At 44.9% G+C, this 20,681-nt stretch overlaps 1 protein-coding gene across 5 annotated transcripts in view; it reads left to right on the plus strand.

The window, feature by feature from the left end:
* The window catches only part of HIVEP3 (HIVEP zinc finger 3), a 388,571-nt gene that overhangs the window by 246,533 nt on the left and 121,357 nt on the right, over positions 1–20,681 (plus strand). For all 5 annotated transcript variants that reach the window (XR_011319247.1, XM_069756679.1, XM_069756676.1 and 2 more), the window contains one exon: positions 3,750–3,880. Coding sequence is in view for 4 of the 5 variants with exons in the window: in XM_069756679.1 (XP_069612780.1) it covers positions 3,750–3,880 (131 nt within the window). In the remaining variant the exon portion in view is untranslated. The remainder of the gene's footprint in view (positions 1–3,749; positions 3,881–20,681) is intronic.

Below are 20,681 nucleotides of genomic sequence, written 5' to 3' on the forward strand. Positions count from 1 at the left end.
TATAAACGCCCCCCCCAAAAGAAATTCATGAATTGCTGGTTTTTGTTCATTCTGCCTAAAAAAAATTGGAATAAAAAGTGATCAAAAACTGTCATGTGTCTGAAAATGGTGCCAATAAAAACATCAACTCATCCCGCAAAAAACAAGACCTTACATGACTCTGTGGACCAAAATATGGAAAAATTATAGCTGTCAAAATTAGTTAGGGTTAGGGTTGGGGCTAGTTTTGCGGTTAGGGTTTGGTTACTTTACGGTTGGGTTAGGGGTGTGTCAGGGTTAGGGGTTGTGGTTAGGGTTATGGTTGTGATTAGGGTTGTGTTGGGGTTAGGGTTGGAGTTAGAATTGGGGGGTTTCCACTGTTCAGGCAGTGGGGGCTCTGCAAACGCAACGTGGCGTCCACAGATCATTCCATCAAAGTCTGCATTTCAAAACGTCACTACTGCCCTTCTGAGCCCCGACATGCGCCCAAACAGTAGTTTTCTCACACATATGGGGTATCAGCATACTCAGGACAAATTAGCCAACAACTTTTGGGGTCCAATTTCTTCTCCTGTTACCCTTGGAAAAATATAAAACTGGGGGCTAAAAAATCATTTTTGACGCAAAAAATTTGTTGTAAACTTTAGTGAAACATTTGGGGGTTCAAAGTACTCACCACACATCCAGATAAGTTCCTTTGGGGGTTTAGTTTCCAATATGGGGTCACTTGTGGGGGGTTTCTACTGTTTAGGTACATCAGGGGCTCTGCAAATGCAATGTGACGCCCGCATACCATTCCATCAAAGTCTGCATACCAAAATGATGCTCCTTCCCTTATGAACTCTGCCATGCGCCCAAACAGTGGTTTACCCCCACATATTGGGTATCAGCTTCTCCATGACAAATTGCATAACTTTTGGGGTAAAATTTCTCCTGTTACCCTTGGGAAAAGAAAAAAATGGGGGCAAAAATATCATTTTTGTGAAAAAATATGATTTTATATTTTTACGGCTCTACACTATAAACTTCTGTGAAGCACTTGGGGGTTCAAAGTGCTCACCACACATCTAGATAAGTTGCTTAGGTGATCTAGTTTCGAAAATGGGGTCTCTTGTGGGGATTTCCACTGTTTAGGCACAGCAGGGGCTCTCCAAACATGACATGGCGTCTGATCTCAATTCCAGCCAATTCTGCGTTGAAAAAGTCAAACGGTGCTCCTTCCCTTACGAGCTCTGCCATGCACCCAAACAGTGGTTTACCCCCACATATGGGGTATAAGCGTACTCAGGACAAATTGTGCAACAACTTTTGGGGTCCACTTTCTTCTGTTACCCTTGGGAAAATAAAAAATTGGGGGCGAAAAGATCATTTTTGTGAAAAAAATATGATTTTTTATTTTTACGACTCTACATTATAAATGTCTGTGAAGCACTTGGGGGTTCAAAGTGCTTACCATACATCTAGATAAGTTCCTTAGAGGGTCTACTTTCCAAAATGGTGTCACTTGTGGGGAGTTTCCACTGTTTAGGCACATCAGGGGCTCTCCAAACGCGACATGGCGTCTGATCTCAATTCCAGCCAATTTTGCATTGAAAAGTCAAATGGCACTCCTTCCCTTTTGAGCACTGCCATGCGCCCAAACAGTGGTTTACCCCCACATATGGGGTATCAGAGTACTCAGGACAAATTGCACAACAACTTTTGAGGTCCAATTTCTTCTGTTACCCTTGTTAAAATAAAACAAATTGATAAGTAATTTTTTTTTTTTTAAATTTTAAAATGTTCATTTTTTTTAAACATTCCAAAAATTCCTGTGAAGCACCTGATGGGTTAATAAACTTCTTGAATGTGGTTTTGAGCACCTTGAGGAGTGCAGTTTTTAGAATAGTGTCACTTTTTTGCTATTTTCTATCATAGAGACCCCTCAAAGTGACTTTAAATGTGATGTGGTCCCGAAAAAAAAATGGTGTTGTAAAAATGAGAGATTGCTGGTCAACTTTTAACCCTTAACTCCCTAGCAAAAAAAAAATTTGGTTCCAAAATTCTGCTGATGTAAAGTAGACATGTGGGAAATGTTATTTATTAGGTGTTTTGTGTGACATATCTCTGTGATTTAAAGGGAACCTGTCACCTGAATTTGGCGGGACTGGTTTTGGGTCATATGGGCGGAGTTTTCGGGTGTTTGATTCACCCTTTCCTTTACTGCTGGCTGCATGCTGGCTGCAATATTGGATTGAAGTTCATTCTCTGTCCTCCATAGTACACGCCTGCACAAGGCAAGATTGCTTTGCGCAGGCGTGTACTATGGAGGACAGAGAATGAACTTCAATCCAATATTGCAGCCAGCATGCAGCCAGCGGGTAAGGAAAGGGTGAATCAAACACTCAAAAACTCCGCCCATATGACCCAAAACCAGTCCCGCCAAATTCAGGTGACAGAGTCCCTTTAATTGCATAAAAATTCAAAGTTGGAAAATAGCAAAATTTTTAAAATATCAAACAATTATTACAACTGTCATGAAGTACAATGTGTCACAAGAAAACAATGTCAGAATCATTGGGATCCGTTGAAGCGTTCCAGAGTTATAACCTCATAAAGGCACAGTAGTCAGAATTGTAAAAATTAGCCCCATCATTAACGTGCAAACCACCCTTAGCGGTAAAGGGGTTAATTACATTGGCTCTATGCTTGGGGTCATTGTATTAAAATAAAAATAAAAAAATTTGAAGCGAATCATATGCCTCCCTGATGGTATTGCATGATGCAAAAGTATTGCCTTTATTTCTCAGCATTGAGGACTTGAAAAAATGGGCAATGTTGAGGACCATAGATGCAATGGTTGAACTATCTTCAGCATAAAGAAGATCAAGGAGTCCTGTAAATAATAATATGAACCCAACATATCCTTGATTTCAAAATCAATTGAGTATGTCTAAGATTACTTGAAGAGACAGAAGGATTTGTGCAACGCTACATCTACGAGGATCTGTGTTTCTCCAAGATTCTCAAAAACTGTGCAATTATACGGAGATTAATTTGTTTTTTTACTTTGCTTTGAATGCGAAGGGCATTTTGTTAATTAATAAAAATAAACCTTAAAGGGAATATGTCACTGGATTTTGCCATTTAATTTGAGAGCAGCAAAACATAGGTTAAGTGAGCCTTATTCCAGGGATGTGCTACTTATTATTACACTCTGTGTTGTAGTTTTCAATATAATCAGTGTTTTATCAACAGGAGATTATCACTGTCTGACCAGGTCTCATCTGCACAGCAGTCAAGCTAATCTGTGTATTCCCACCCAACCATTAATTAGCATTTTGCTGACAATGTGCACTGCACACAGGCAACTGCTAATTAGGCATGTGGGCAGGGGAAATAGCAATATGACAACTGCTATATTTACCATACAGGAATTCTATCAAAACTACCATAAGCAGCCCAGTAAGTGGTATTGGTACATTATTGGAATTAGGCTATCTTGCCCTATATTATGCTGCTCTCGGATTACATAGCAAAAAACAACTGACGGATTATCTTTTAACACGTAAAGTTTGTATACATATACAAATATATAAACACACCATTGTGCCTAAGATAATATATATATATATATATATATATATATATATATATATATATATATATATATATATATGTATATATACATGCAAGTTTTTTTTTAGAATAAAATTTCAAATATCCTGACTAAACTTATTATCCTAAAAGTTTTTGCATATTTCTCTTATTGCAATGAAATGAACGCCCAGGCTCATATTCCCAATCAAGCACAGGAGACTTCCATCACTAGTAAAGACGAAGAAAAAAGAGTGAAATCAGAAGACCCCGGGCCAGCAGCTAAGCGAGGAGAGCCTTCGCGTGTAAGGATATTTGAGGGAGGGTAAGTACAATTCTGTATACACCTTTTCATATTTAGTTATTCTAGACTGAAAGGTGGTTGTCCTCATTTATGAATAAATGTATCCTCGATACTATATAATCAAAATGAACCACTTTGATGGTCTGCGATTCTAACTCGCGATGTTACTTTGTCACTCGGTGTCACTTTGAATCCTGGCAATTCCAGAGTAGGTATGTGTAAAGCTATTGTTTATAGATGCTCTGGACTATTTAGCTCCCTCGGTGTTTGGCTACTGTTTTAGTTCCTTTTTTGTCCTATTGGAGCAGAGCTGTAATCAGCCATTACCCGGTCATTTACAGTGTCGACAAGGGAGCTGAGGTAGTCTGAGATACTCCTCCTGTCTCACATTGGGTAACATTGCTCTTCCTGCAAGAAACGCAGAATACTTAATGGGTTTTGTCTAAAATGTACCGATGTAATGCACTGTGTATGTAACTATTTATCAAAATCTTGCATGCTTCTACACAGTTGTCTGCAAAGTACTCAGCTCCTATTTTGTTGAATAGTTTGCAATGTGATGCCCTAGACTGGATGAGATAATGATGTGGAGACCATAAGCCTCTTTGTGTTCTGTGTTATCTTTGCCCTTTTTTACCACCTACCTGGCTATTTTTGAACAATCTACTCTTATAACTCCCCCACTTCTCCCATTCTTTCCATCTCTCTCCTCCTACATCTACCATGCATGTTTCCCTTGTACTTTCCTATTCTTCTCCCTCCTCTTTCTGTTCCTATGAGAGGTAGAGGAAGCTGCATTCTGAAATCTTACATCATTCGACCGCAGACAAATATGAACTCAGACTGGATTTCTAGGATGATCTCACCGCCAGCCCTCCCCCACATCCACTCACCCACTAGACTCCTAGAGAGTCTGTTCTGTGTCCTCAAGGTGATTGTTTCGTGTAACAAGGCTGACAGCATGAGCACATGCTCCTATTCCTGCATATCTAGATTTCCGTATGAGGGCCAGAAATTGTGATAGGACAATATCGGTGCTTAGGTGTAAATCTTCTTCATTATTCAAAATCCAGATGCCCCAAGTCACTTATCCATTGTTTTATGTTATGTTATGAAACCTTAGAAATACACTTCAGTGTGCTAAATATTTGTAAACCATATCTGGAAACTATCCAATTGTGTCTGTAATGATGACCGTGTCACAGCCTATTTTCACTATGCTCACGCTCTTCCTCGGAACTGATTTACAATTTTCTGACCTTTTTCCCAGGGCTCATCCATGATTCCCTGACCACATCCCCCAGATGTCACCTGCTGTCTTCCTGACCTTTCCTAGATCTGCCATTCTACTACCCTACTTCCCAGGTACCCTTACTTTCCTATCCCCGGTTTACCTTTACCTGTCTACACTTTCTTCTCTATACATCCATAGCCTTTATTTCGGAATATTTTGCATGCCTGGTGCATCAGTCAGAGTGTACTCACTGGCTTTTCAGCACAAGTGTGATTCATAGGGCATGGAAATAAAGTAACACAAATGAACATTTTCATCATTTAGAATTCAGCATTAAATGAGTTTTCTCATGAACAAAGTACATTTGTATCAATAGATCTCAAAATAAATATAAGTTCAACAATTGGATGTGTTAAAAAAATGTTTCCCTACTGAGAATCTTATAAAAGTTGTCAGCTTACCCGCTCATTACGCTCCGCAAACGACCTCCGAAATCATATAAACTAAAAGGTGTACCATGAACACAAATACTAAAAACGCATCATAAAATATTTTATTAAATGACAAAAGATATATAAAATAAAATATAATAAAAATCAAATACCAAAGTTGGCCAGAAGGTGGCGCCACAGGGTAACAAATCAGCAAATCCCTCAAGAAAGTGATTGGAACAATGAAAAATATGTGATAGTGAGGTAACTATAAGAAATAGAAATGTGAAAATAAAATGCAGTGAAAAAACGTCAAAATTTATGTGAGGTAAAGTAAATACCGTGAGTATGCTGTGGAGCCAACCTGTCCCTACACACGTTTCGGCAGTAAAAAAGCCTTCTTCCAGGGGGGGGGGACTAACATCCGCACTAATCCGTACCTCCCACTCCCGGCTCGAAGACTTCTCATGAGTTGCACCAATCCTCTGGAATGCTCTACCCCAAGAAATTAGGACTAGCCACAATTTATACAGTTTTAGGCGCTCCCTAAAAAAAACATCTATTTAGGCAGCATATCACCTTCCCTACTCGAAGCCTTTTAATACATACAGGTCCTTCTCAAAAAATTAGCATATAGTGTTAAATTTCATTATTTACCATAATGTAATGATTACAATTAAACTTTCATATATTATAGATTCATTATCCACCAACTGAAATTTGTCAGGTCTTTTATTGTTTAAATACTGATGATTTTGGCATACAACTCCTGATAACCCAAAAAACCTGTCTCAATAAATTAGCATATTTCACCCATCCAATCAAATAAAAGTGTTTTTTAATAACAAACAAAAAAACCATCAAATAATAATGTTCAGTTATGCACTCAATACTTGGTCGGGAATCCTTTGGCAGAAATGACTGCTTCAATGCGGCGTGGCATGGAGGCAATCAGCCTGTGACACTGCTGAGATGTTATGGAGGCCCAGGATGCTTCAATAGCGGCCTTAAGCTCATCCAGAGTGTTGGGTCTTGCGTCTCTCAACTTTCTCTTCACAATATCCCACAGATTCTCTATGGGGTTCAGGTCAGGAGAGTTGGCAGGCCAATTGAGCACAGTAATACCATGGTCAGTAAACCATTTACCAGTGGTTTTGGCACTGTGAGCAGGTGCCAGGTCGTGCTGAAAAATGAAATCTTCATCTCCATAAAGCATTTCAGCCGATGGAAGCATGAAGTGCTCCAAAATCTCCTGATAGCTAGCTGCATTGACCCTGCCCTTGATGAAACACAGTGGACCAACACCAGCAGCTGACATGGCACCTCACACCATCACTGACTGTGGGTACTTGACACTGGACTTCAGGCATTTTGGCATTTCCTTCTCCCCAGTCTTCCTCCAGACTCTGGCACCTTGATTTCCGAATGACATGCAAAATTTGCTTTCATCAGAAAAAAGTACTTGGGACCACTTAGCAACAGTCCAGTGCTGCTTCTCTGTAGCCCAGGTCAGGCGCCTCTGCCGCTGTTTATGGTTCAAAAGTGGCTTTACCTGGGGAATGCGGCACCTGTAGCCCATTTCCTGCACACCAGACTCAGTCCACTGCTTCCTCAGGTTCCCCAAGGTCTGGAATCGGTCCTTCTCCACAATCTTCCTCAGGGTCCGGTCTCCTCTTCTCGTTGTACAGCGTTTTCTGCCACATTGTTTCCTTCCAACAGACTTACCATTGAGGTGCCTTGATACAGCACTCTGGGAACAGCCTATTTGTTGAGAAATTTCTTTCTGGGTCTTACCCTCTTGCTTGAGGGTGTCAATGATGGCCTTCTTGACATCTGTCAGGTCGCTAGTCTTACCCATGATGGGGGTTTTGAGTAATGAACCAGGCAGGGAGTTTATAAAAGCCTCAGGTATCTTTTGCATGTGTTTAGAGTTAATTAGTTGATTCAGAAGATTAGGGTAATAGGTCGTTTAGAGAACCTTTTCTTGATATGCTAATTTATTGAGACAGGTTTTTTGGGTTATCAGGAGTTGTATGCCAAAATCATCAGTATTAAAACAATAAAAGACCTGACAAATTTCAGTTGGTGGATAATGAATCTATAATATATGAAAGTTTAATTGTAATCATTACATTATGGTAAATAATGAAATTTAACACTATATGCTAATTTTTTGAGAAGGACCTGTATAGTTCATTCTCTACTTCTCCGATCATAACTCTCCATCAAATTCCATCGCTCACAAAAGCACCAAAAATATTGGCTGATGACCAGCTCATGCTGCCTATATCTACCCCCCATTTCCTCAAGATGGCTGGACCATCATTGTAAATAAAAGCCTGTACTTTCTCACCCACACCTCATTGCAGATTGTAAGCTCTTACGGGCAAGGTCATTATCTTTGCATTAATTATTGTATTATCATTAACATTCTTATGACTGTTGTATAAGAACTGTTGAATAGTAAAGCTGAGGATATGTTGGCGCTATATAAATAAAGATTATTATTATTAAACTAGATGGTGGCCCGATTCTAACGCATCTGGTATTCTAGAATATGTATGTAGTTTATTTATGAAGATTTAAGAATAATGCAATGAATACACAGGATTTTCCGGGTAAACTGTCCTCCATGTTATTCTCTCCCTCACAGACTGTCCTCCATGTTATTCTTTCCCCCACAGACTGTCCTCCATGTTATTATCTCCCTCACAGACTGTTCTCCATGTTATTCTCTCCCTCACAGACTGTCCTACATGTTATTCTCTGTAACAACTCTGCTGGCATCACGGCATGGCCTCACATCTCTCACACTCTCTTACCCACTGCTCCAGGTCATGTTGCGGTTTCTGTTTCTTGCCAGCTCCATGTTCTGTGTCTCTGCCCTCTGCATGCTTCCTGGCTGTGTGTATAGGGGTGCGGCGCCTGAACTCTCTGGTTTTTATAGGTATCAGGTGCATCTGTCTAATCTGTTCCTGACCAATTACCAAGAGGCCTCCAGTATATAGTGCAGCTCCACCCTGTGGACTGGGCCTGTGCAATGTGTTAACTCAGTTTGTGTTTAGCTTCTGAGTTTGCCAAGCCTTGCTCTGTGTTACTCCCTCTCTGGAGGCTTTTCTCCTTGCCTTGCCTTGATCTTGTTGTCCGCCCTCCAGGAGGCAGAATATCCTGGTCCCTGTGTCTTTGTTCTTGTGTCTTGTTCCATTGCCTTGTCTGTACTTAGTCTTATCTCGGTCTCTTTGTCTGTTGCTTGCTTCCCTGCTGTGTCTTTCCTTGTGTTCTTGGTCTGCTTTTGCTCCGCACTCTTGCGGCTCTGCCTGCTCTGTAGCTTTGTGGCTTTACCGCTGTTCCGCACTCCTGCGGTTCTGCTCCGTTCTGCTCTGCTGCTGCAGTAATCTCTTGCTGCAGCTCCTCTCTGCATTCCTTGCGGTTCTACTCTGCTTAAGCTTCTGCAGTAATCTCTTGCTGCACCTCCTCTCCACATTCCTTGTGGCTTTGCTCTGCTTAGCTTCTGCGGCTGCAGTAATCTCTTGCTGCAGCTTCTCTCCACATTTCTTGTGGCTCTGCTTAGCTCCTGCGGCTGCAGTAATCCCTTGCTGCAGCTCCTCTCCACATTCCTTGTGGCTCTGCTCTGCTTAGCTTCTGCGGCTGCAGTAATCCCTTGCTGCAGCTCCTCTCCGCATTCCTTGCGGTTCTGCTCTGCTTTGCCGCTGCAGAAATCTCTTGCTGCAGCTCCTCTCCATATTCCTTTGTGGTTCTGCTCTGCTTAGCGTTTATGGCTGCGCTATCGCTTGCTGCTATACCGCTCTTGTCCACAGCCTTGCGGTTCTCTTCCTGTGTGAACAGGTCCCAACCTGTTCCTTCATTCTCCTTTCCTTCTGGCTTGTTTCCTTTCCTGCTCCTCCTGTGTGAACAGGTTCCTACCTGTTCATTCATACTACATATCCATACCTGCACCTCCTGTGTGAACAGGTCCCTACCTGTTCCTTCATACACCACACCTTCATACACCGTTCCTGCCAGTCCTGTGTTCTCTGCCGTGTTCCTGCCAGCCCTGTGTTCTCTGTCGTGTTCCTGCAAGCCCTGTGTTCTCTGCCTTGTTCCTGCCAGCCCTGTGTTCTCTGCCGTGTTCCTGCCAGCCCTGTGTTCTCTGCCATGACTCTGCCAGCTCTGTGTCTCAGCCGTGCCAGCCTACTCGTCTGAATCTCATCTGTGCTCATCTGCTAGTCCTGCCTCATGCCCGCACCAATCCTAGTGTTCCTGTCTCCCAAGTGGGATCAGCAGCCACAGCCAGACACCACCCTGGAGTAGCACCTGGCAGCTGCCTGGTGCACAAGCCTGACCTCACCATCAGAGGCTCCAGTGAAAACCCAGGCAGCTGTCATAGTTACGCCCCTTCCAGGGTAGTCTGGTTTGTGGCACAGTGGGGCCACAAACCCCCCGAGCTCACGCCCACCAGTCAGCGCGTGAGCGTGACATTCTGTCCCTCACAGACTGTCCTCCATGTTATTCTCTCCCTCACAGACTGTTCTCCATGTTATTCTCTCCCACACAGACTGTTCTCCATGTTATTCTCTCCCTCACAGACTGTTCTCCATGTTATTCTCTCCCTCACAGACAGTTCTCCATGTTATTCTCTCGCTCACAGACTGTTCTCCATGTTATTCTCTCCCTCACAGACTGTCCTCCATGTTATTCTCTCGCTCACAGACTGTCCTCCATGTTATTCTCTCCCTCACAGACTGTTCTCCATGTTATTCTCTCCCTCACAGACTGTCCTCCGTGTTATTCTCTCCCTCACAGACTGCCCTCCATGTTATTCTCTCCCTCACAGACAGTTCTCCATGTTATTCTCTCCCTCACAGACTGTTCTCCATGTTATTCTCTCCCTCACAGACTGTCCTCCATGTTATTCTCTCGCTCACAGACTGTCCTCCATGTTATTCTCTCCCTCACAGACTGTTCTCCATGTTATTCTCTCCCTCACATACGGTACTTCATGTTATTATGTATGTAGTTTATTTATGAACGCTGATTGGTCGAGGCCGGCCGGGCGCGACCAATCAGCGTCGCGGGATTTCGGTAACAGACAAACAGACCCTTAGACAATCTAATATATAAAGCTGAATGTGTGTGTGTATGTGTGTATGTCCGGGATTGGCATCTGTACCGTCGCAGCTACAGCCACAAAATTTTGCACACACATCTGGACCCCGAGAGCATCATAAGCTATGTTGTGAGGCGAAATTTTAACCCCGCGCATTCAAATTCACCAAACAATTTTGCCCCTATCTACATAATGGGGAAAAAGTGAAAGGAAAAGTGTTGGAGGCAAATTGACAGCTGCCAGATGTGAACAAGGGGGACTTAAAGAATGGGAGCGATGGCGCCAAAGAGTATATACCGTACAGTTGCTAAGGTGGGTCCCCGACATGGGATATTCACCACACACCGGGATACAAACACACACACAAAACGCGCCACACATTACCACGTGCTTGAACACATATACCACCCTCAGCACACATTTCACCACACATACACCAACCTCGCCACATAAAAGTCGAAACACAAAAGTCGTCACTCAAAACTCGCCACGCGCAAAATTCGCCACTTGCAAAACTAGGCTCACGCAAAACTCGCCACATGTGCAAAACTCACCTCATGGAAAACTCGCCACACGCAAAACTTGCACATGCGGAAAAATTGCCACGTGCACAAAAGTTGCAACACATGCAAAAGTTGCCTCACACAAAACTTGCACATACTCAAAACGCACCACACGTAAAACTCGACACGCGCAAAACTCACCATGCGCAAAACTTTCTGCACACAACTTGCTACACTAACCTGTCACATGCAACTCAACACACAAAAAGTTTCTACACGCATGTCGCCACACAAAACTCATCTCACAAAAGTCGCTACATGCATGTCTCCAGGCTCGGACTGGCCCACCGGGGAACCGGAGGATCCTCCGGTGGGCCCTGACACTGGCATCTGCTGGCAGGGCCTCCCCCCGCTCCAGGGCCCTCCCCCCGCTCCAGGGCCCCCCCGCCGCCGCCCGCCCGCTCGCTCGCTCGCCTGCTCGCCTTGAATACTCACCCTGCCTGCTCCAGCGATGGTCTCGGCGTCTGCACTGCACGAGCGGTCACGTGACACCGCTCATTAAGATCATGAATATGCGCATATTCATGATCTTAATGAATGGTGTCACATGACCGCTCAAGCAGGAAGAAGGTGCTGCGCCGGCGCCGCCGCCTGGAGTCGGGACAGAGCGCGAGGGATGTCGGCACGGCCGTGCAGTGGGAAGACAGGTGAGTATGAGGGACGGGGGAACGGGGGGGGAATGAAGGAGGACATAAGCCGGCGCGCCGAGCAGGAGCGGAGAGATAAGCCTGCATACAGGGGGGAATATGAGCCATGCAGGGGGAATATGAGCCATGCAGGGGGGGATATGAGCCATGCAGGGGGGGATATGAGCCATGCAGGGGGGGATATAAGCCATGCAGGGGGGAATATGAGCCATGCAGGGGGGGATATAAGCCATGCAGGGGGGAATATGAGCCATGCAGGGGGGGATATGAGCCATGCAGGGGGGGATATGAGCCATGCAGGGGGGAATATGAGCCATGCAGGGGGGGATATAAGCCATGCAGGGGGGAATATGAGCCATGCAGGGGGGGATATAAGCCATGCAGGGGGGAATATGAGCCATGCAGGGGGGGATATAAGCCATGCAGGGGGGAATATTAGCCATGCAGGGGGGATATAAGCCATGCAGGGGGGAATATGAGCCATGCAGGGGGGGATATAAGCCATGCAGGGGGGAATATGAGCCATGCAGGGGGGAATATGAGCCATGCAGGGGGGAATATGAGCCATGCAGGGGGGAATATGAGCCATGCATACAGGAGGGGTAATATGAGCTATGTATATGGGATAGGAGGGAGATGAGCCATGCATACAGGAGGGGGGTCATTATACAGTATGGAGCATCATGTGTGGCCGTTATACAGTATGGAGCATCATGTGTGGCCGTTATACAGTATGGAGCATCATTTGTGGTCATTATACAGTATTGAGCATTATGTGGGATCATTATACAGTATGGAGCATCATGTGTAGCCATTATACAGTATGGAGCACCATGTGTGACCATTATACAGTATGGAGCATCATGTGTGGCCGTTATACAATATGGAGCATCATTTGTGGTCATTATACAGTATGGAGCATCATGTGTGGCCGTTATACAGTATGGAGCATCATTTGTGGTCATTATACAGTATTGAGCATTATGTGTGGCCATTATACAGTATTGAGCATTATGTGGGATCATTATACAGTATGGAGCATCATGTGCGGCCGTTATACAGTATGGAGCATCATGTGTGGTCATTATACAGTATGGAGCATTATGTGGGATCATTATACAGTATGGAGCATCATGTGCGGCAGTTATACAGTATTGAGCATCATGTGTGGTCATTATACAGTATGGAGAACTGTGTGGCCGTTATACACTATGGAGCATCATGTGTGGTGGCCGTTATACAGTATTGAGCATCATGTGCGGTCATTATACAGTATGGAGCACTGTGTGGCCATATTTTTTTGTTTATAATTATTGTATATAAAACAGTGTGATCAGCAGTGCTAAATGGCTGCGGTTGGGACGTGGATATGGGTGTGACTAGTTGTGAAATGGGTCTAGTCAGAGGCGTGGCCTAAAATTTGCTCTTCTTCAAAAGTTGGGAGGTATGGTACCACATTTGCCAGATCACGGCAAGTGCCGCAAATCCCATAGAGAATGACTGAGGCCGAACGCAGTGTTGCCATAAGTGATCCGTTATGCGGCAGATGCAGAAAAACTGCCCGATCTGCTGCAAAAGGCGACTTTCACATCAGCGATTTTTGCCAAAGTCACTGCCGATAGTGTCATACTCACCAAAAGGGGAGGCAGCGCTAAAAGTGCCAAGGGCAGCAGAAACTCTAAATACGGCCCTGGGGGGCTACATTATATTCTGTGGGGGGACTGCATTATACTCAAGGTACTACATTATATTATGGGGGCTACATCATACTATATGAGGGGTTACAGTATACTCTATGGGGGGCTGCATTATATTCTGTGGTGGGGCTGCATTATTCTCTCAGGGGACTACATAATATTATGGGGGCTACATCATACTATATGAGGGGCAAATGGAGGCAAATTGACAGCTGCCAGATGTGAACAAGGGGGACTTAAAGAATGGGAGCGATGGCGCCAAAGAGTATATACCGTACAGTTGCTAAGGTGGGTCCCCGACATGGGATATTCACCACACACCGGGATACAAACACACACACAAAACGCGCCACACATTACCACGTGCTTGAACACATATACCACCCTCAGCACACATTTCACCACACATACACCAACCTCGCCACATAAAAGTCGAAACACAAAAGTCGTCACTCAAAACTCGCCACGCGCAAAATTCGCCACTTGCAAAACTAGGCTCACGCAAAACTCGCCACATGTGCAAAACTCACCTCATGGAAAACTCGCCACACGCAAAACTTGCACATGCGGAAAAATTGCCACGTGCACAAAAGTTGCAACACATGCAAAAGTTGCCTCACACAAAACTTGCACATACTCAAAACGCACCACACGTAAAACTCGACACGCACAAAACTCACCATGCGCAAAACTTTCTGCACACAACTTGCTACACTAACCTGTCACATGCAACTCAACACACAAAAAGTTTCTACACACATGTCGCCACACAAAACTCATCTCACAAAAGTCGCTACATGCATGTCTCCAGGCTCGGACTGGCCCACCGGGGAACCGGAGGATCCTCCGGTGGGCCCTGACACTGGCATCTGCTGGCAGGGCCTCCCCCCGCTCCAGGGCCCTCCCCCCGCTCCAGGGCCCCCCCCGCCGCCGCCCGCCCGCTCGCTCGCTCGCCTGCTCGCCTTGAATACTCACCCTGCCTGCTCCAGCGATGGTCTCGGCGTCTGCACTGCACGAGCGGTCACGTGACACCGCTCATTAAGATCATGAATATGCGCATATTCATGATCTTAATGAATGGTGTCACATGACCGCTCAAGCAGGAAGAAGGTGCTGCGCCGGCGCCGCCGCCTGGAGTCGGGACAGAGCGCGGGGGATGTCGGCACGGCCGTGCAGTGGGAAGACAGGTGAGTATGAGGGACGGGGGAACGGGGGGGGAATGAAGGAGGACATAAGCCGGCGCGCCGAGCAGGAGCGGAGAGATAAGCCTGCATACAGGGGGGAATATGAGCCATGCAGGGGGGATATGAGCCATGCAGGGGGGGATATGAGCCATGCAGGGGGGGATATGAGCCATGCAGGGGGGGATATAAGCCATGCAGGGGGGAATATGAGCCATGCAGGGGGGGATATAAGCCATGCAGGGGGGGATATGAGCCATGCAGGGGGGAATATAAGCCATGCAGGGGGGAATATGAGCCATGCAGGGGGGGATATAAGCCATGCAGGGGGGAATATGAGCCATGCAGGGGGGGATATAAGCCATGCAGGGGGGAATATGAGCCATGCAGGGGGGATATAAGCCATGCAGGGGGGAATATGAGCCATGCAGGGGGGGATATAAGCCATGCAGGGGGGAATATGAGCCATGCAGGGGGGAATATGAGCCATGCAGGGGGGAATATGAGCCATGCAGGGGGGAATATGAGCCATGCATACAGGAGGGGTAATATGAGCTATGTATATGGGATAGGAGGGAGATGAGCCATGCATACAGGAGGGGGGTCATTATACAGTATGGAGCATCATGTGTGGCCGTTATACAGTATGGAGCATCATGTGTGGCCGTTATACAGTATGGAGCATCATTTGTGGTCATTATACAGTATTGAGCATTATGTGGGATCATTATACAGTATGGAGCATCATGTGTAGCCATTATACAGTATGGAGCACCATGTGTGACCATTATACAGTATGGAGCATCATGTGTGGCCGTTATACAGTATGGAGCATCATTTGTGGTCATTATACAGTATGGAGCATCATGTGTGGCCGTTATACAGTATGGAGCATCATTTGTGGTCATTATACAGTATTGAGCATTATGTGTGGCCATTATACAGTATTGAGCATTATGTGGGATCATTATACAGTATGGAGCATCATGTGCGGCCGTTATACAGTATGGAGCATCATGTGTGGTCATTATACAGTATGGAGCATTATGTGGGATCATTATACAGTATGGAGCATCATGTGCGGCAGTTATACAGTATTGAGCATCATGTGTGGTCATTATACAGTATGGAGAACTGTGTGGCCGTTATACACTATGGAGCATCATGTGTGGTGGCCGTTATACAGTATTGAGCATCATGTGCGGTCATTATACAGTATGGAGCACTGTGTGGCCATATTTTTTTGTTTATAATTATTGTATATAAAACAGTGTGATCAGCAGTGCTAAATGGCTGCGGTTGGGACGTGGATATGGGTGTGACTAGTTGTGAAATGGGTCTAGTCAGAGGCGTGGCCTAAAATTTGCTCTTCAAAAGTTGGGAGGTATGGTACCACATTTGCCAGATCACGGCAAGTGCCGCAAATCCCATAGAGAATGACTGAGGCCGAACGCAGTGTTGCCATAAGTGATCCGTTACGCGGCAGATGCAGAAAAACTGCCCGATCTGCTGCAAAAGGCGACTTTCACATCAGCGATTTTTGCCAAAGTCACTGCCGATAGTGTCATACTCACCAAAAGGGGAGGCAGCGCTAAAAGTGCCAAGGGCAGCAGAAACTCTAAATACGGCCCTGGGGGGCTACATTATATTCTGTGGGGGGACTGCATTATACTCAAGGTACTACATTATATTATGGGGGCTACATTATACTATATGAGGGGTTACAGTATACTCTATGGGGGGCTGCATTATATTCTGTGGTGGGGCTGCATTATTCTCTCAGGGGACTACATAATATTATGGGGGCTACATCATACCATATGAGGGGGCTACAGTATACTCTATGTGGGGTGCTGCATTATATTCTGTGGTGGAACTGCATTCTCTCAGGGGACTACATTATATTCTGTGCTGGGTGGCATTATACTATATGAGGGGGGGCTGCATTATACCCTATGGGGGTGCTACATTGTATTCTATGGTGGGGACTGTGTCATACCTGAGAGGGTTGCATTATATTTTGTGGGGTGCTGCATTATATTCTATGAGAGGGGACTGCATTATATTTTATGAGGGGGCTACATTATATTCTGTGAGGGGGCTACCCCAACCCTATATATATATATAACACAGGCCACATAGTACAGAGCACAGCGATGTAGTATATTGCCCAGCCACGTAATATATACCACAGCCACGTAGTATATAGCACAGAGACGTAGTATATAACACAGCCCATGCAGTATATAACACAGTCCATGCAGTATATAACACAGTCCACGTAGTATCTTGCGGGTAACGCACTCTGTTACCGCCGGTATTAACCCTGTGTGTCCCCAACCTTTTACTATTGATGCTGCCTATGCGGCATCAATAGTAAACAAATGTCACGTTAAAAATAATAAAAAAACTGCTATTCTCACCCTCCGTTGTCCGCTGAGCCGCACGTGGCCTCCACCATCTTCCGTTCCCATAGATGCATTGCAAAATTACTCAGAATACTTAGCAGTCTCGCGAGACTGCTAAGTCATCTGGGTAATTTCGCAATACATCCTGGGAACGGAAGATGGCGGCAGCCGTGCGCGTATCGCTGGAGCTTCAGGGGATCCCGCCGGAGGGTGAGTATATAACTATTTTTTATTTTAATTATTTTTTTAACAGGGATATGGTGCCCACACTGCTGTATACGACGTGGGCTGTGTTACATACCGCGTGGCACTGTGCTGTATACTACATAGGCAGTGTTATATACTATGTGGGCTGTGTGAAATACTCTGTGGGCTGTGCTATATATTACATGGCCACTGTTATATACTACGTGGCTGGGCAATATACTACGTGGCTCTGTGCTGCATACTACGTGGCTCTGTGCTGTATTCTACGTAGCTGGGCAATATACTACGTGACTGGGCAATATACTACGTGACTGGGCAATATACTACATGTCTGTGCTGTATACTACGTGGCTCTGTGCTGTATACTACGTCGCTGTGCAATATACTACGTCGCTGGCCAATCTACTACGTGACTGGGCAATATACTACGTGGCTGTGCATTATACTACGTGTTTGTGCTGTATACTACGTCGCTGTGCAATATACTACGTGACTGGGCAATATACTATGTGGCTGGGCAATATACTACGTGACTGGGCAATATACTATGTGGCTGGGCAATATACTACATGGCTGGGCAATATACTATGTGGCTGGGCAATATACTACGTAGCTGGGCAATATACTACGTGGCTGGGCAATATACTACGTGGCTGGGCAATATACTACGTGGCTGGGCAATATACTACATGACTGGGCAATATACTACGTGGCTGGGCAATATACTACGTGGCTGGGCAATATCCTACGTAGCTGGGCAATATACTACGTGGACATGCATATTCTAGAATACCCGATGCGTTAGAATCGGGCCACCATCTAGTATACTATATGTAGGGGAGATGACATACAGGTATATACTATATAGAGGGGAGATGACAGACAGGTATATACTATATACAGGAGGAGATGACATACAGGTATATACTATATACAGGAGGAGATGACACAGGTATATACTATATACTGGAGGAGATGACATACAGGTATATACTATACTTAGGAGGAGATGACATACAGGTATATACTATATACAGGAGGAGATGACATACAGGTATATACTATATATAGGAGGAGATGACATACAGGTATATACTATATACAGAAGAGATGACATACAGGTATATACTATATACAGGAGGAGATGACACATAGGTATATACAATATACAGGAGGAGATGACATACAGCAGGTATATACTATTTACAGGAGGAGATGACATACAGGTATATACTATATAAAGGGGGGATGACATACAGGTATATACTATATACAGGAGATGACATACAGGTGTATATTATATATAAGGGAGATGACAAACATGTATATACTGAGGGGAAAATGAGAAATGTGAGGTGAAAATGAGAGGTGTGAGGTGAAAATGAAAAGTTGTGAGTGCAAAATGAGAGGAGTGAGGGAAAATAGTGGAGTGATCAGAAAATGACAGATGTGAGGTCGAAATGACAAGTGTTAGGGGGGAATGAATAAGAGGAGTGAGGGGGAAAATAAGAGGAGTGAGGTGCTAAATGAGAGGGGTGATGGAAAGATAAGAGAAGTGAGGTGCTATAACTAACCACAGATATTTACTATGCCCAGGCAACGCCGGGCACTTCAGCTAGTTATATATATGGTGGCCCGATTCTAACGCATCGGGTATTCTAGAATATGTATGTAGTTTATTTTTGATGTTTTCAGAATAATGCAATTTATACACAGAATTTGGCCGGCCGGGCGTGACCAATTAGCGAAGCGTGGTTCAAATTCCACGTCAATTCACGGCCGGACTGCGCCTGTCGCTGATTGTTCACGGCTGGCCGGGCGTGACCAATCAGTGAAGCCAGGGCCGGCTCCAGGTTTTTGAGGGCCCCGGGCGAAAGAGTCTCAGTGGACCCCCCTCTTTAACACATACCACGATTCATCATGCACAGATACAGCAGAGAAATATACCACAGCCAAGTAGCATATAGCACAGCCACGTAGCATATAGCACAGGCCACGTAGTATATAACAGCCCACGTAGCATATAGCACAGCCCACGTAGCATATAGCACAGCCATGTAGCATATAACAGCCAGGTAGCATATAGCACAGCCACGTAGTATATAGCACAGCCCACGCAGTGTATAACACAACCCACGCAGTGTATAACACAGCCCACGTAGTAGATAGCACAGCCCATGCAGTGTATAACACAGACCATGTAGTATATAGCACAGCCCACGTAGTATATAACACAGCCCACGCAGTGTATAACAGCTCACGTAGTATATAGCACAGCCCATGCAGTGTATAACACAGCCCACGCAGTATATAGCACAGCCCATATAGTATATAACACAGGCCACGTAGTATATAACACAGCCCACGCTGTATATAACACAGCCACGTAGTATGTAGCACAGCTCACGTAGTGTATAGCACAGCTCACGCAGTATATAACACAGCCACGTAGTATATTGCCCAGCCACGTAATATATTGCACAGCTACGTAGTATATAGCACAGCTCATGTAGTATATAGCACAGCTCACGTAGTATATAGCACTTTTCACGCAGTATATGCATAGGCAGCATCAATAGTAAAAAGTTGGTCACACAGGGTTAATAGCAGCGTTAACAGACTGCATTACACTGCGGCATAATGCGGTGTAACGCAGCCATTAACTCTGTGTGAGCGCTGACTGGAGGGGGCAATGACAGAGAGTAGGAATCATGGCCGGACTGTGCCCGTCACTGATTGGTCACGGCCCCCGTAGTATATAGCACAGACACGTAGTATATTGCCCAGCCACGTAGTATATAGCACAGCCACATAGTATATAACACAGCCCATGTAGTATATAACACAGGCCACATAGTACAGAGCACAGCGATGTAGTATATTGCCCAGCCACGTAATATATACCACAGCCACGTAGTATATAGCACAGAGACGTAGTATATAACACAGCCCATGCAGTATATAACACAGTCCATGCAGTATATAACACAGTCCACGTAGTATCTTGCCCAGCCACGTAATATATTGCACAGCCACGTAATATATTGCACAGCCACGTAATATATTGCACAGCCACGTAGTATATAGCACAGCCACATAGTATATAACACAGCCCATGCAGTAAATAACACAGGCCACGTAGTATAGAGCACAGCGATGTAGTATGTTGCCCAGCCACGTAATATATACCACAGCCATGAAGTATATAGCACAGAGTCGTAGTACATAACACAGCCCGTGCATAACACAGCCCACGTAGTTTATACCACAGCCCACGTAGCCCATATCCCTGTTAAAAAAATAATTAAAATAAAAATAGTTATAATACTCACCTTCCATCGGCCCCC

Source organism: Ranitomeya imitator, chromosome 3 (genome assembly GCF_032444005.1).
Source record: "Ranitomeya imitator isolate aRanImi1 chromosome 3, aRanImi1.pri, whole genome shotgun sequence".
Taxonomy (NCBI): Eukaryota; Metazoa; Chordata; class Amphibia; order Anura; family Dendrobatidae; genus Ranitomeya; species Ranitomeya imitator.